This window comes from Larus michahellis, chromosome 2 (assembly GCF_964199755.1).
Source record: "Larus michahellis chromosome 2, bLarMic1.1, whole genome shotgun sequence".
NCBI lineage: Eukaryota > Metazoa > Chordata > Aves > Charadriiformes > Laridae > Larus > Larus michahellis.
Window position 1 is genome coordinate 70,351,621 of NC_133897.1, and position 14,607 is coordinate 70,366,227.

At 37.5% G+C, this 14,607-nt stretch overlaps 1 protein-coding gene across 13 annotated transcripts in view; it reads right to left on the reverse strand.

The window, feature by feature from the left end:
- Positions 1-14,607, reverse strand: part of CDKAL1 (CDKAL1 threonylcarbamoyladenosine tRNA methylthiotransferase) — a 424,762-nt gene that overhangs the window by 85,813 nt on the left and 324,342 nt on the right. For all 13 annotated transcript variants that reach the window (XM_074575804.1, XM_074575806.1, XM_074575810.1 and 10 more), the window contains one exon: positions 8,786-8,848. In XM_074575804.1, the coding sequence (XP_074431905.1) occupies positions 8,786-8,848 (63 nt within the window). The remainder of the gene's footprint in view (positions 1-8,785; positions 8,849-14,607) is intronic.

Here is a 14,607-nt window from a genome sequence, read left to right on the forward strand (position 1 = left end):
CAAGATCACCAGGAGCACATTTGTAAGAACCCCAAATTTCACATGCAGGTAAGACAGATGCTTTGCTGCAGCTGACAATCACTGGGATTCACTACGCAAAATCCCCGTGGGTAGGTAGCAGATTCTGAGACTCCTCCTTCAGCTGCCCTTCAGAGCACTTGAGCTCACGTTGAGAGTGGGCTAACTGCGCTCTGGTGACAGACAGCAGGAGAACAATTTTCCCGTGTAGAACAACCTAAAGCCCAAATTCTATCTATAGTTTTACACGGCCACTTTACTCAGACTTGCCTTTTCAACTGTATGATACGTAACCTTTCTTCACTCTTTGAAGTGGGACATAGTACAGAGAGGAAATGATAACAAAATAAAAACCAAGGGAGTTAGTTAGCAGCAGAGTACGGAATTGTAGCCAGTGCTGACTTCTTATGAATTGGGAAAAATATGATCCCATCCTTCCCTGACTTCTTTGAAATACACCAGGATTGCTTCTGGATGATGCTTCGAATCAATCTCAAATCGAAGTTTTGGTTGATGATGGGGTTTCGTGTGTGTGTGCATATATGTAAGCCTACGCAGAAGAATATTAAGACAGGATAAGGAAATCGACTTTCTGTGATGTCAAGTTTTTCCCGCAACTAATTTTAGAAAACCTAAAATACCTCTTCTTTTTCATACTTCTGTGTCAGTGCCACAGTAACAATGGACAAGGTACATAAGTGATACAAGACATGCAGCAAAAGCGATACAAGACATGCCTTTCTCTGGAAACTAACAGGAGGATTAATGTACTTCATACAATTTGTTTTAATTGAATCCATATGTCAGGTATTTAATGTCACCATAAACTTGCCTCTCATTTTATATTTCAATATTTTTTTGGAGGTAGAAAATACTTATTTGAGGCAATCTGCTATATCAGGTAGCATTTGCATGCTGTACCAAGGAGAAAAACTGTGCACTGAATGCCCACTATTTTTGTGATTATTTAACTGAAAAACTGTGTAGGTGTTTTTACATGGTGGGGGGTGGTACGTGGATTACATCAGCTTCTTCCTTAAAACTGTTCTCAAGATCATTAATGAAGATATTCCAATAACACGTCGGTACCTGGGAAACCTCATTAAACATCTAAGCCCGTGCATCATCATATAGCATTACCTTTGTGTATAGATGCAAAGGTGACTTGACAGACTACTGCAAACATTTTTTAGAAAGATCACTTTAAAAAAAATAGAAAAAATATCTGTTTAACCTAGAACAGGAAAAGCCTCTCTCCTGGTTGATAACTGAGGTAACAATCCCAAACAATTCAGTTAGCATCAGGCAGGGTTAGACGCTTTAAATATCCAATTACAGCAAAATTTACTAGCATTGAATACAGTTTTTACCAAAGTATTAAGCATATATACACTGTTTGTAAATGTTTCAGGTTTTTTGTAAAACAAAACCAAAACCCAAACCATTGGTTTTACAGCAATAAATTCAGGAATTGGGTTTTTCGTTTTTTCATTTTCTGGATGCAGTATACACTTCAAGTAAGATTGCAAGTCTTTTATGCCAACATTTCAGCTATAAAATTAAGACAGAGCAGATACATCTTTTTCTATAGAGCCTGTTCAACAGAGAAGTAAGGCCCTCCGTCGCATTGCTCTCCTTGTTTCTTCTATTCTCTACAAAACCCTGAAACAATTCTTGGTATATGAACAGCCATTTCTAAACTGTCTATATATTAGCTCACTTTGTGTTACAGATGGCATAAACCTCAATGCAGCTAAGAGTTAAGTCAAGAACAAGCTGCAGCTTTTCAGGCCATTACATTTTCTTCACTATCATCATCACTGTTCAAGTATGCCATTAGCACAAGGCCACTGCACGGCTCTTCCAAACAGAAATTGCTTTTCTCTTTCAGTAGTCTTCTTTGAAGCCTCACATCATATCAAGAGCACAAAACAGCTTTATGTAACCTCCTCCAAAAAGCAGTTCTGAACACGAGGGAAGGGAAAAAAGAATGGATGTAGGTTACAATAAGAATATTTCCATAAAACGCGGTCATATCTGACATCTGAGCTATTAAATTAAACCTGAAATCTATTTTGAGGCAGGAGATAGCAAAAGGCTCTGTCTCTTTTCAGCAATAACTTAGAAATCTTTTTCATCTTACAGAAGAACAATTCAAAGCACCTGCTTTAGGAAATTCAGACTATGGCTTATATCACAGGCATTGCAACCTCACAGTTGCCTTATGATTTAGTACAATGCTGTTCCTGGAATAAATGGAAAGCAGGTTAAAAGGATTTTTGTTATTTTCCAGAATCATATGCCCAAGTCATTACCCAAAAAATCCGAAGGCTCAGACAGTATCTCAAAACTACTTTCTTTTTTTCTGGCTCAAAAATAAAACCTACACATTCATGGCACTTCCACTGCACACACACATCTTACAAAACACAGTTAATATCTGAGAAACATTACTGTCCTCAGGAAAAATAAGAGTTGCTTGTGTTTTTCAGCAGTTCTGAAATTTCCCATTTCTAGACTCCAAAAAGCATCCAAATCTGGTCTACTTAAACATGCTAGCTGCCATGCCTTCTTTGTAAAACAAACCACTGCCTAATGCCAGTGGCTATGAAAGACAGCCAGCAACAAACACAGAAGATGGCAAAGTCTGGGAGGTGGGGAACTACTACAAAGGTATGAGCATAGACTACTGAAAGATGTAAATCTCACCTACCAGATATCTTTAATGCTGCAACTATGTTTTAGTCTTTCACTAGCTTCTTTTAAGAAACGACTTTCATGGCAACACTTTCAACTCTACAAGTGTCCAACATTTCAATTTACATGTCCTCTCATGTAATCACATCATACCACAAGGCAGACACATCTTCAAAAACAACGTTTTCAGGATCATATTAATAGACTAGTGTGATGATGCCTGCCGTTAGCCAACATCAGGCATTTTAGAGTTGCTTCTTTCAGCAGACATCAGAATTTCTTTTGTTCAATTTTGTTTATTTGTGAAGGATGCACAGAAGGTGCAGCCTCCCTGAACGTGGGAGAAAAATGAAAGGAAGCAGCTCACTGGTAGGAAAACTGGTCCCAACAAAAGCACTTAACTTCCCTTCTCCCCCTGTTTCTGCTGTTTAACTAAGCAACCCGCACCGCTGTGAAGACAGTTTTCACTGGTTCACAGTGCCACCACAGCATCTGCGGTCCCCAGAGGTCACCAGCTGCAGCACAAGGGCTGGAAGGAGTGCAGGACTTGACATGTTTCGTTACCAAAGCCAACTGACTGCAATCCCTCACCCCTTACCTGGGACTTTCCTCTTCCTTTTGGATATTTCATGTCTCACACAGGTGTCCATAACAATTTCCAATGCCACAGCCTTGGGCATTGCTATGATTAATATTTTGTGTTATTGTCAAGGAAAACCACTTAGACCATACAGATATGCCTCCATAGGCAGTGCCAAAAGAGATCCTGCAGGTTTGACAGTGGCTACTGTCTGCTTTTTTATGAAAACACAGTTTCACCCCCTCATTACTTACAGCCTCTGTCAATGTGTAGTCGTATCACTTTTCAATATTTCTGACTTAACAAATGCCTCAAACTCTCCAGAGGAGCTACAGAACCCAGCAGAAGAAAGAGGTGCCCTACAAGCACAGTTTAAGGATGCTGACATTAGATTATTTATTTTCTGTTAAAAATTGGGGCAAGAGTCTGTGCACTACTGAAATAATTGGTTGAAAACAATTACGATGGTAAGTCTGTAAGTAACAGCAGCCGTTAGCCCCTTAAATTTCAGGATAGCCATACACAACCTTGTTATTAATCTTCCTTGAGTCAGTTATGCACATGCCTACCTTTATCAAAGCCAATGGAATACAGGACATCACTCTCCTTGCCTCCCAAAATTGCTTACCAGACTAAGAGCTAGCCAGCCTGCCCACCCCCCCCAAAAAAAAATCCCAAGAAAGCTTTTTGTCACTTAATTGTGTATCTTAATACAACGGACCATATAACTTGCCAATCACGCAGGCAGTGTCTATGGGGTTTTAGTATTTTGAGTGTTTTAACATTTCCAGAACACGTTAATAAAGAACTTTTTAGAGCATGAGGCTTAAAGATTTTACAATTATTTTAGTAGTATTGCATCAATTAGAGCACATTTTGAAATAGCAATTTAGTTTTTTTAATTCTGAGCACTTTCAACTTGGAAAAAAAAAATTCTCCCCAAAACCTCTTTTCAAATCACATGGATATCATTGACTTTATTTCTTCCTTGGCCGGACACAGTATACGCTAAAATAAATCACTAACACTGTAAGACATGACCTTATTTTTTCACAGATCGTGCCCTATTCTTGAGCAAGAGATTCAGGCTGCAAAAGGCCGAGACGAATCCAGAGCAGAGTTTTAAGCACAACTCTCGGAGGATTTCTCACTGGAACGGCACGGCGCTGCCAGAGGCATGTATGGACATGCCCCGAGGCCCCTCTCTGGCTGTCCTCTCACAGAGGCAGAGCAGCAAAATGAATAGTAGTTCTGCTATACCGTGTTTACTGTATGTACAATCATTCTTTTGCAGAGCATAAATTGAGGATTACAGTTTTAAACAACTGCTCCAGGGCTAGACCGAACACTTAACTCATCTGACAAAAAGAAGAAAAAGAACTAGGGCTCCGTGCTGCTGAATTTGGACCCTTTCCGCATATTGGATCCTGAAGCTCATTTTAAGCTTCTCAAACCTGTTGTTTTGACCAGGTAACCTGCCATCACAACTGCCTTAATAGCTTTCAACAAATTGGGTCACAAGTTTTAAAGGGCAAACGTCATTTGGGAGAAAGATATTAAGGGAGTTAAACATCCACTGCAGCCAGAATAAAATCCTCACTGTATGCAATGTGGAACCTCACAGTGTACACATAATAAAAGTTTCAGCAGAAATTACTTCTGTGCAAACATAATCTTTCATTAAATGAGCTAGTACAAAACCAGTCAGATTATAGCTAAGGGTAAAAAGAGCACTCCTCGAGTATAATCTTTTTAATTTTAAATCACTAAAACTGTTGTTGGTACAGCTTTATGAGGATGCCATTTTAATCTTATTTTTCTAATGCTCCTAGAAAAAGATAAGCTATACGTATACTTGGAAGAGCTGCTCTATTGCTAACTAGAGAAAAATTACACAGCAGTCAGAACTTGACTCTCAAGAAAGCCAGACTATACATACTCCTACTCTACATAAACACAGGAAAAAGCAAGTATTTCAGAACAAGGAATGGCTTCATCTACAAATAGAGTGCTATGTATTTTTACACATGCTAACCGAAATAAGTTTAAACAAATGGCAATCAAACACCCACCTGGAACAGCTTTTCATACTCAAGATATATCTCAGCATTTCCTAAAAAATTATTTAGTTTTGGAAAGAATGAATTTTAGAAGATATTTATTTATTTTAACAACAAAAAAAAGACCTCTGAGAAAGTGAACTTTCTGTATATGTCTGACATCAAGAGTTCAATGTATTTGCCAGACATTCAAGACTGATGCTACAATGAGCTTCATCGGTGTTACGGCATCTGAAAGACCCACAGATTCTGTAGCAGGAGGCTCTGCGAGTAGTACGATGACACTAGGTGAAAGAGAGCAGGATCAAATCCCCCTAGATAGGCTAAGTATAGAACCAAAGGGTAATTATTGCCATTTGCTGTTGAATGATTTCATCTGAACAATGAGAAGGATAACGAGATGGTCAACTACACATATTTAGGCTTTAAAGAATACAGGAGCTTAACTACTTTTCCTCTGCTATCAGCAGAGGCAGAATATCTCCCACTTTTCCATCCCTTTTGCCTAGAAGAATTTAAAAGCTCTGCCCTCTCTGCTGCTCAATTAAGGCCACACTAGATACAAGATAAGACTCCACGCCTGGAAGTGGAAGGAAAAGAAAATCCTTGCTTTCCTCCTCCATAAAAGACCTGGGAATGCAGAACGACAGACATTTAAAATGTCTTTCAGGATGCAGCAAATTGCACTAGATAGGCAAATTGAGGTAAAATTTCCAACAATAGCTACTATTTCTAATAGCTATTGGTCTCCTGACTAAGCATAAATATTAGCAAGGTTAGTTCAGTTACTCCATCAAAACATCACTTTCTGGTTTAGTGAGTGAAGCACAGGCTTGGAAGAATGAATATTTTTTGATTCATTTTTATCTTCTCTATGTGATATCCCATCACAAAAGGATGAAGTACTATCAAATCTTGCTAGACAGTCCTGTTCCAGCCACTGTAGTTCATGAGCTTCCCTTCCACATCTGTTTTCACTATTACCACCACCTTTAAGGTTCTCTCTTTTCTATTTGAGAAAAGTTCTCAGAGAATAACCTTTTAATCAACCAACTAAGAATCCTGGAAGCCGGTAATTTAAGTCATTCATGTCATGATCCCACATTACCAACACTTGCACAAAGCCATCATAAAATCTCCTTTTTATGCTTGCTGAAAATAATCTAGAAAATAGCAAACCACCCCCTCAAAAAACAACCCTTTTGCCACTTCAAGCAGACAAAACAGAACTAGAGTAAAACTAATATAAACTTCCACTTGAAATAACTATATTTTCAACCAATGTTGATTACTGTTAGATTTAATATAAAAATTAAAAGTCCTCCCCTGGACTGCAACGATTGGGAAATTGACAGCTGAGGTGGAAATTAAAAGCAGAGAGCAAGAAATCTGCAATGAATTTGTTGTAGCCACTACAAATAGGAAGTAGTTAGCAGAAGGAAAATCTTCACTGTCAAGTGGAAAATAAGGAAAGATCATCTTCTTAATAAACTTTCATTTGCCCTTTTTTCCCCCTTTTACTTTCAGATATAAATGCAGAACGTGCATGGAAGCAGCAAAAGAGTGGAACTTCACAAATCACTCATCAAGTAACTGTGCTACTTTTAATAATTTATTAAAGGTCCTAAAACAAAGATCAAAAGGGAATATATCTAAGCATTTATATTCAATTCCACATCGCCTGATGACTAATTTGTAAAGAGTACACAAGTCTTCACAACTGAAGCCAAAATCATTTGGGGACACTTTGATATAATGCCACAAAGGATATGAGCAGGAAGGCAGCAGGAGTTACAAATGGCTAAGTTCCATTAAAAGTGCTAATAAAAGAATAATGGAATTTCCTTGTACCATGAATAAATAGTGTTTGGCACAGGAGAATTTAGACACGGAGAGGAATATCAAAGTTTCTCGTTCATCAGTTGTTTCTCCTTATTAGATCTTAATTGACTTAATATTACATTTACCTTAACATGTTTCAACTCAAAAAAGCAATGATTCCTTTAAAAATCTTGTCACACTAATTTCCTTTATTCTTCACGTTTCTCAATTTTCACAGGCCCTTAGTATCTGCTTTACCAATCCATGTAAATAATGCAAGTCTATCTATAAAAAACAAACTTGGAACTGATGCATTTACCATGAAATGATATATAATTATTAAAATTATAGACTATACCTCCTGTTTGACAATGTTTTTTTAAACTGTAAATTTTCAAGTTGCTGGTAACTATGGAACTCTCATAGCAACAACCTACATGATAAATTTAATCCATTAATATTTACACAATGTATTTCTTTCTCATAGACATGTGTAGTTACACACGTACACGCATGAGTTCTTGCTTACAGATGGGTGCACATACATACACACTTCTGCCACCTTCTTCCCGCCCCTTCTTCCCCCAATACAAAACCTAGCTAATTTTTCCAACGTATAGCTATTTGGTACATGGCCAGGAAAAGAAGGGGTAGAGTTCAGAACTTTCCTTTGAAATGTCTAAACAAAAATTTTTTTCAAATCTTTCTTTTTTGAAATGGATACTTGCAAAATCACACACACTTTGCAAACCTGAAGCAGCAAAGACAACGATCTCATACTGCTGACAAATTGTTAAAGGATTTAGTGCACTTGCTTAACATGCCCACAGATGCATCCAAGATAGGAGGAACTCCCCGAAAATATTTACAAACCTACTTAACTCTCCTTCAATCTGCTGCTTAATGCTCTCTTTTGCATAATGTCTACAAAACCCCCATGACAAATGGTTATAGCACAGAAACACTGTGATCTCTGTCTCCTGGTTCTCCAAAATCTTCTTGTAACAGCTTTAAATATTTATTTCACATTGCAATGTCTTTAGGGAAGTGATCTTCTTTTTTTACCCTATAATATAGGGGGGTTTTACCAGCATTCCCACACTTTACAAATAAGGATCAAGTTATAATGATGATGCGTGCTTCTTCTTCCTCCAGACAACCATCAGGCTTGTTAGCAAAGCAGCCTCTTCCAATGATGTTTCCAGAATCAATAGGTAATTCATTAGTATCATGTATCTCAGGGCCTAATTGACACAACAGGCTAAGCAACATACTCAAGGGTAACACAGCTTCTAAATACAGAGAAAAGAGGAGGGGAATCTGATACCACATATGGTCACTTTGCAGGATTTATTGTCAGTCTATAAATTATACTTCCATGAGGTTAATGTGAGTCATTGGTTTCACAAATCAGAAAACGCAGCTTTTCAAGCTCGGCTTGAAGAAACAAAGAAACATTTATATGATAGCATAATTTAAGTAACATGAATACCCTAGCACTTTCAATTTAAGAAATTCCTCTCATTTTGCATTAAACATGAAATGTAGTTATCACGAATGTTTGGAATTATTCTTAACAACAAACATAGCTGGTATATTTTTTTCTTACCTTATGATCATACGGATTATATGAATGAAACAGCTGGGACAGATCCTTTGTTCTCTGCTTTTTCTGAAAAGTAATATTAATAAATAAACTGTATTAGAAAAGTTAAAGGAAAAAGAAAGAGACTACTGATTTAAAAAGCTGTATGCAGGTACAAACACATTCTCTCCCCACTTTGTTAATGGAACTGTAGGTATGAAGAGCAGTGTATGCAGATTAAGGATATTAAATATCACAGGAAATAATTAACATATATATTAATGTTAAGAACATATCCATAATAAATAATAAACACTAATCTACGGAACATCAGTGGAACATGTAAACAATTCAGATTTGTTTTAATTTCTGCACAATAAATCATAAATAATGTTTTAGAATACAGATAACAAAACTTGAAGATTAGCCTCCAATCTTGCAAAGACTTGTCTACTATTCTAGCATGTACATGCAGTCTTGCTTCACAGCAGATTAGGTTTAAAGGAAGTCAGTTTAGAGAAGAATCATTTATTATTTTTTCGATTTCTTTTGATGCTAATACTCTCATTGCCTTGATTGTGGAAAATTAATAGGCGGTATGCCATTTAATGCCAAGGCAAAGGGAAAAAACCTCCTTCTGTTAAGAGCAAAGTTCAAAGACAAAAACCTGCTTAATCCAGCTTCTACTGAAATCAATGAAAGAGCTTTCAGTGATTTCAGCAGATGTTAAACAGAATCTCTCAGCTGCATCCCATGGAGGAGGGGCAGGGAGAGGAGAAAAACCACTCTTCATCTTTAATGCAGGGATGAGTCACAAATAAGTTCAAAGTTTTATTATGTCAAAACTGACGTTGACTTATCTCATAGCTCGGGAAGGCAGAGTATTGCATGTTGGAAACTGTGTAAAGGGAAGAAAACTACAGGAACTCCTTGCTTGTAGTCTTGTACTCTTGTCTTATTTTAGCCACTATTTTTGTGAAAGTAGTTTTCCAACTAAACTGGTAGGATCATGTTTCCAGCATGCTGGGAACTAAATAGACAGCTGCATGACTGCAGTATTTATTTTAACTTCTGGAAACTATAGGACAATTTAGTAATTTTTGATTATGCAAAAGGAACTATGTATTTTCTTTCTTCACACAGTTTTTATTTTCAGTGAAATGTTCAGATCACAGAATCATAGGGGCTGGAAGGGACCGCTGGAGGAGGTCAGCTAGTCCAACCCCCTGCCAGAGCAGGGTCACCTAGAGCAGGCTACACAGGAACGCGTCCAGGTGGGTTTTGAATGTCTCCAGAGACGGAGACTCCACCACCTCCCTGGGCAGCCTGTTCTAGTGCTCTGCCACTTAGTCTATAACTATAGTTACTTATGACAGCTAGATATTTCTGAGTCACTAAAGGTATCAGATTAATACTACTACTTCAGTGAGGTCACTGTTCCCTGTTCAAACAAGAACGGTAAATTTTGTTTTCAGTATGTGAGGGTTACTTCTGTTATAGAAAATTCTATTACCATAAGTAATACCGAACTGGATTTGTTTCTCTGAGTTTACTAAGGGGCTTTAAAACTAACAGAAGTGATGTTAAAAAAGACATTTCTGTTAGTATAGACTTCCTCAGCAATTGAACATGCCTTTGCCAAAGAAAAGATCTCTCTTAGTGAAGGAACCTTCGCCCTCTAACCCCAATTAATACCTCTTTTATTTCCAGTGGGAAAAAACCCACTCAAATGAAAGCATCAGGGAGCACAACCCAAAATCCATCACCACCCTACAATGACTTCTTTCCTAGTACAGTTATACACAGTGAAAATGCTTAAAATACTATAAAAAGGATTTGGAGAAATGTGATAATAAAATGAAAACAGATATCAAATTGATTATATCAAAAGGCTGCTTAAAAAAATAATTTAACGTAGAATCATGCAAGATGTAGACAAAAGCATTTTAGTTTGGAATCTGGAGATCTCCACTAAACCTTGTACAAAAAACCACCCCACAAAATCCAGAAAAAGTCTATTTTTTCCTTTTTCTTACTGAAGACTATTTCTCTTGAATCCATTTTGATGGCACACAAAGTGCTTTTGAGTGGGGTTTTTTTGCAATAGCTTTAATAATATTCCCATCCTTCACCCTCAGACTCTAGCCAAAATGCTATTTACACACTCAGCTAGACAAGGTGAAGAATGAAGATGGTTTCCCTTGCACAACACCTTGAGATAGTTTTCCACTTTTTATTATAGGAAATTATGGTTTCTTTCCTACCTTTCCACAAAAGGTGTAAGTTTTGCTCTTTGTACAAAGCCAAAATGCTCCTGACTGGGGAAATTCTGAAAGTCCATGACAGATTGCCCCATATGCTTAGCTGATCTAAATCTAAACAGCATTTGACTACTTTGTAGGAACTCCGAATACACAGAAACAAAAATGTGTTATGCACAGAGTTAAGGTTGCTTAGTGATAATTTGTGTCTTTCTAAAACACTGAGTTCAGCTTAACTCGGATCTCTGAAAAACAGAAATATAAAACATTTCAAAACACAGAGGCTAAGGAATTCATGCTGCTGTAATGGTAACCTCTTCAACTCCTACAGCAGGCATTAGCCACGTGGTATTAACAGTAAGTTTTTACAGGAAGAAAAAGCACAGTTCCCAGCTCACCTGTAAGCAGTGTAAAGCACAGAGTAAAGCAGGCCTCTCCATGTCTAGACGCGACAGAGGAAAAGAAGGAGCCCAAAAGCTCCTTCTCCTTTACTGCCTCCAGTGGACTATTTCAGTCCCTAAACTGCCTATTGACGTGCATCTCCCCAGAACTTGTTGCTTTGATGCAGCTTCATACTCCTATTTCTCCTTGCTCAGCTTAGTCCAACATCCCTTTCAAGAACTCTCTTGACTAATATAAAAATATTTTTCTTCCCCCCTGTCTTTCTGCACTTTCCTTTTAGTGTTCTGATTCCCCATTCCTCCGCTCTGTACCCATAATGCTGTCAAAATCACATGGTAAAAAGACACTCAAAACCGCCTTCTGAACTTAGGCAAATGTACTGTCATGTCGTACTGTTCCACATACAGCAGCAGTATTGCTTTCAAACATCCACGCAGATCTGCATAGGATGTATTTAAATTTATTATCTTTCTGAAAAAAATCAAGAGTCTTTCCAAAGTCACCATATAAATTAGCACAGGGTATTTCCAAAAATGCAAAAAACCTCTTAGGAATCTGATAGCAGCATCCGACTCGTAACTTATTTCTGTACTTCTCTCAGGCTTGCCATATATTGATACAGCCTATGTTCAGTGACCACAGAACATTTCCTTAAACCAAGTTACTCTTGGCAGTGGGTTATTTGCAATACTCTTACTCAGTCTGGCTGTATATAATTTTGGTGCAAGAGCATTTGACACGCAACAAGCCAGAGAGACACTATTCCTCCCCACACTTTTCCAGTATTGGTTTGCCAACGGGATGATCAGAGTCATGTGTCACTTCAGACAAATATATGACTAACAAGCCCAGTAAAGCCTCAGTCTGAGAACTGTGCATAATTTCCTACTTGTGCATCAAAGCAAGCAGTGGTGTACGAAGTGGGGATTTTTTGAAGCTCTAGTAGCAGGCCATCTGGGGAACTGCAGAGCAGTAATACAGAAGGAAGGGTTTTCCCCAGGTGAAGGGTGCTGCCTGAATCACTGCTGTGTACAACTGTTCACGTGGTAGAGTCTGTGGGAGCCCAGCAAGATCCTCCTAAATTTACAAGAAGCAAGACTGTGTTCCGAAGGTTCCCTAATAGATGTATGGATGTGTGTGTGTGTGTGTGTGTGTGTGTGCGCGCTTTACAGGGGCAGAGATTTTTGTTGGGTTACAAAATTCTGACAGCTCAATCATGCACTGATTTAAATTTTAAACCCACAGCCCTTGTAGCACTTAAAAGAAACACTTTTAGGAAGATGAGATAGATAAAGAGATATATTCAGACACTACGCTGAAGCGGGCCATTAAAAATATATGCATATGACTGTGCAAACAATTTTTTGCTTTTCTGTTTCAATACATTTTAAAAATGCCACATTATACGGGAGAGACAATGGAGACACTTTTTATTTCTGTCTTCAGCTGGAAAAGTATGTGAAAGCCTAATGAAGAATGGATTAAAGTGATGCTGCAGGACTGAGTTAAATACTGTAAAATCATATATCTATGTACACATAAGTATGCCAGGATGGAAGGGTTTCCCTAAGTAAAGCAAAACTTCCGTGAGTTATTTCAAGCTCATTACTAAAATACACATAAGTAATTAAGTGCTTCTCAAAAGACAAGTAGTGTTCAACAGGCACTTATAAGAATAAGAACCAGAAACCAACACCAACTAATGACACTTCTTACGACAACATATATACACAATGTTAGTAGCGAGGAAACAACACACTACCATAATTTCATTGTTTTGTCCCCCTATAAGCGTACATGCAAGTAACACATTCTTTGCTCTAAATATTTCCTTTCTCTGTCTCTCGCTTTCTGGGCCTCAGGTTTTGGAGGTCTTATTTTTAATTATTGAGATTTTTTCAAGGGACACTGCCCATCTGAGATGCATATTATATGCTTAAAGTACAGTAACAATAAAGGATCCTTTATCTTTACCACATCCAGAATTATAAACCAACAAAGCCAAGATTTAGTGACTGCCTTGGTGTTTTTACTCTTTTTTCTTGTGTGTTGATTTTTAGCAATAACAAAACATTTTCTAATGCTTTAAGTGGACTACATGGTGGATTATTATCCTACTTTTGATCAGGAAAGATCACTTCAAGAACAAATAGGTAGAATGTAAAAAAACCAAGAAAAAAACCCATACAGGATGAATCTCTAAAACTATTTAAAATACTTTCTGCACAAGTTAACCAGCATAGAATTTTGTGTTGACTACTTCAGAAACATAAAGCTGAACTTAAAGTTTGGGGTTTTTTGCAAACAACGGTGTGAAAATAGGGTAAAAGTAAGGGTATCCTAACAATACGTTTTTATAAACAGAAAATACTTCAGAAAAGTAAGTTTAGAAATGAAATAAGTTAACCAAATACTAAACATCATATGCTCACACATGCGTGTTGCATTTCTCTGGTGATCCTCTTGTCATACATGATAATTACCAGTCTTTCACACGATATTAATGTAGGCTAAAACTTGTATGTTTTCCTCTCAAGCATGGTATTGTAGGCCTATGATGTTTATTGTGAAGGAGAATTACAATATCGCTGAGATACTTTTATTACAGATTACTTAGACACAGCTTAAATGAAATAGTCTCAGGTTTTAATATATGAATAGAAAGGACAAATTACTCCCCACTATGAAGGTATAACTGGCTTCCTTTAGACTCGACCTCCAATTTTAAAAAGTCTATTTTCACCTTCAAGGTTCTTAATAATTTCAGCCTAATACTGTGACAGATCTGATTCTACCAGTTCCACTGAAGGTGTCAGCCTAATATGTCATTAGCAAGCTTCTCTTCCTTCTGTTTTTCTGCTTCCATCACTTAAAATCTCTCCAGTATATGGCACTGCTTTCAGTAACATGGATCCATATCTGGTTCCATTCAAATATTCTTTTCCTTCATGATCACAGTGAATAGTAACAGGTGTGAAGGCAATCAGATGCATGTCTTTATTTCAGTTCTCTTCCCTCATCTACCATCTTCTCCCCCATTCTTTTACCTACTGCTGATCAGAATTAAAATATAACTTTGTTTTGCCCTAGGAACCTTATTTAATTTAGAGCTTATAAAGCATCTCATGGACTTGAGGATGCTAATAACCAACAGCAACATTGTTTGTCTTTCAAACAAGTCTG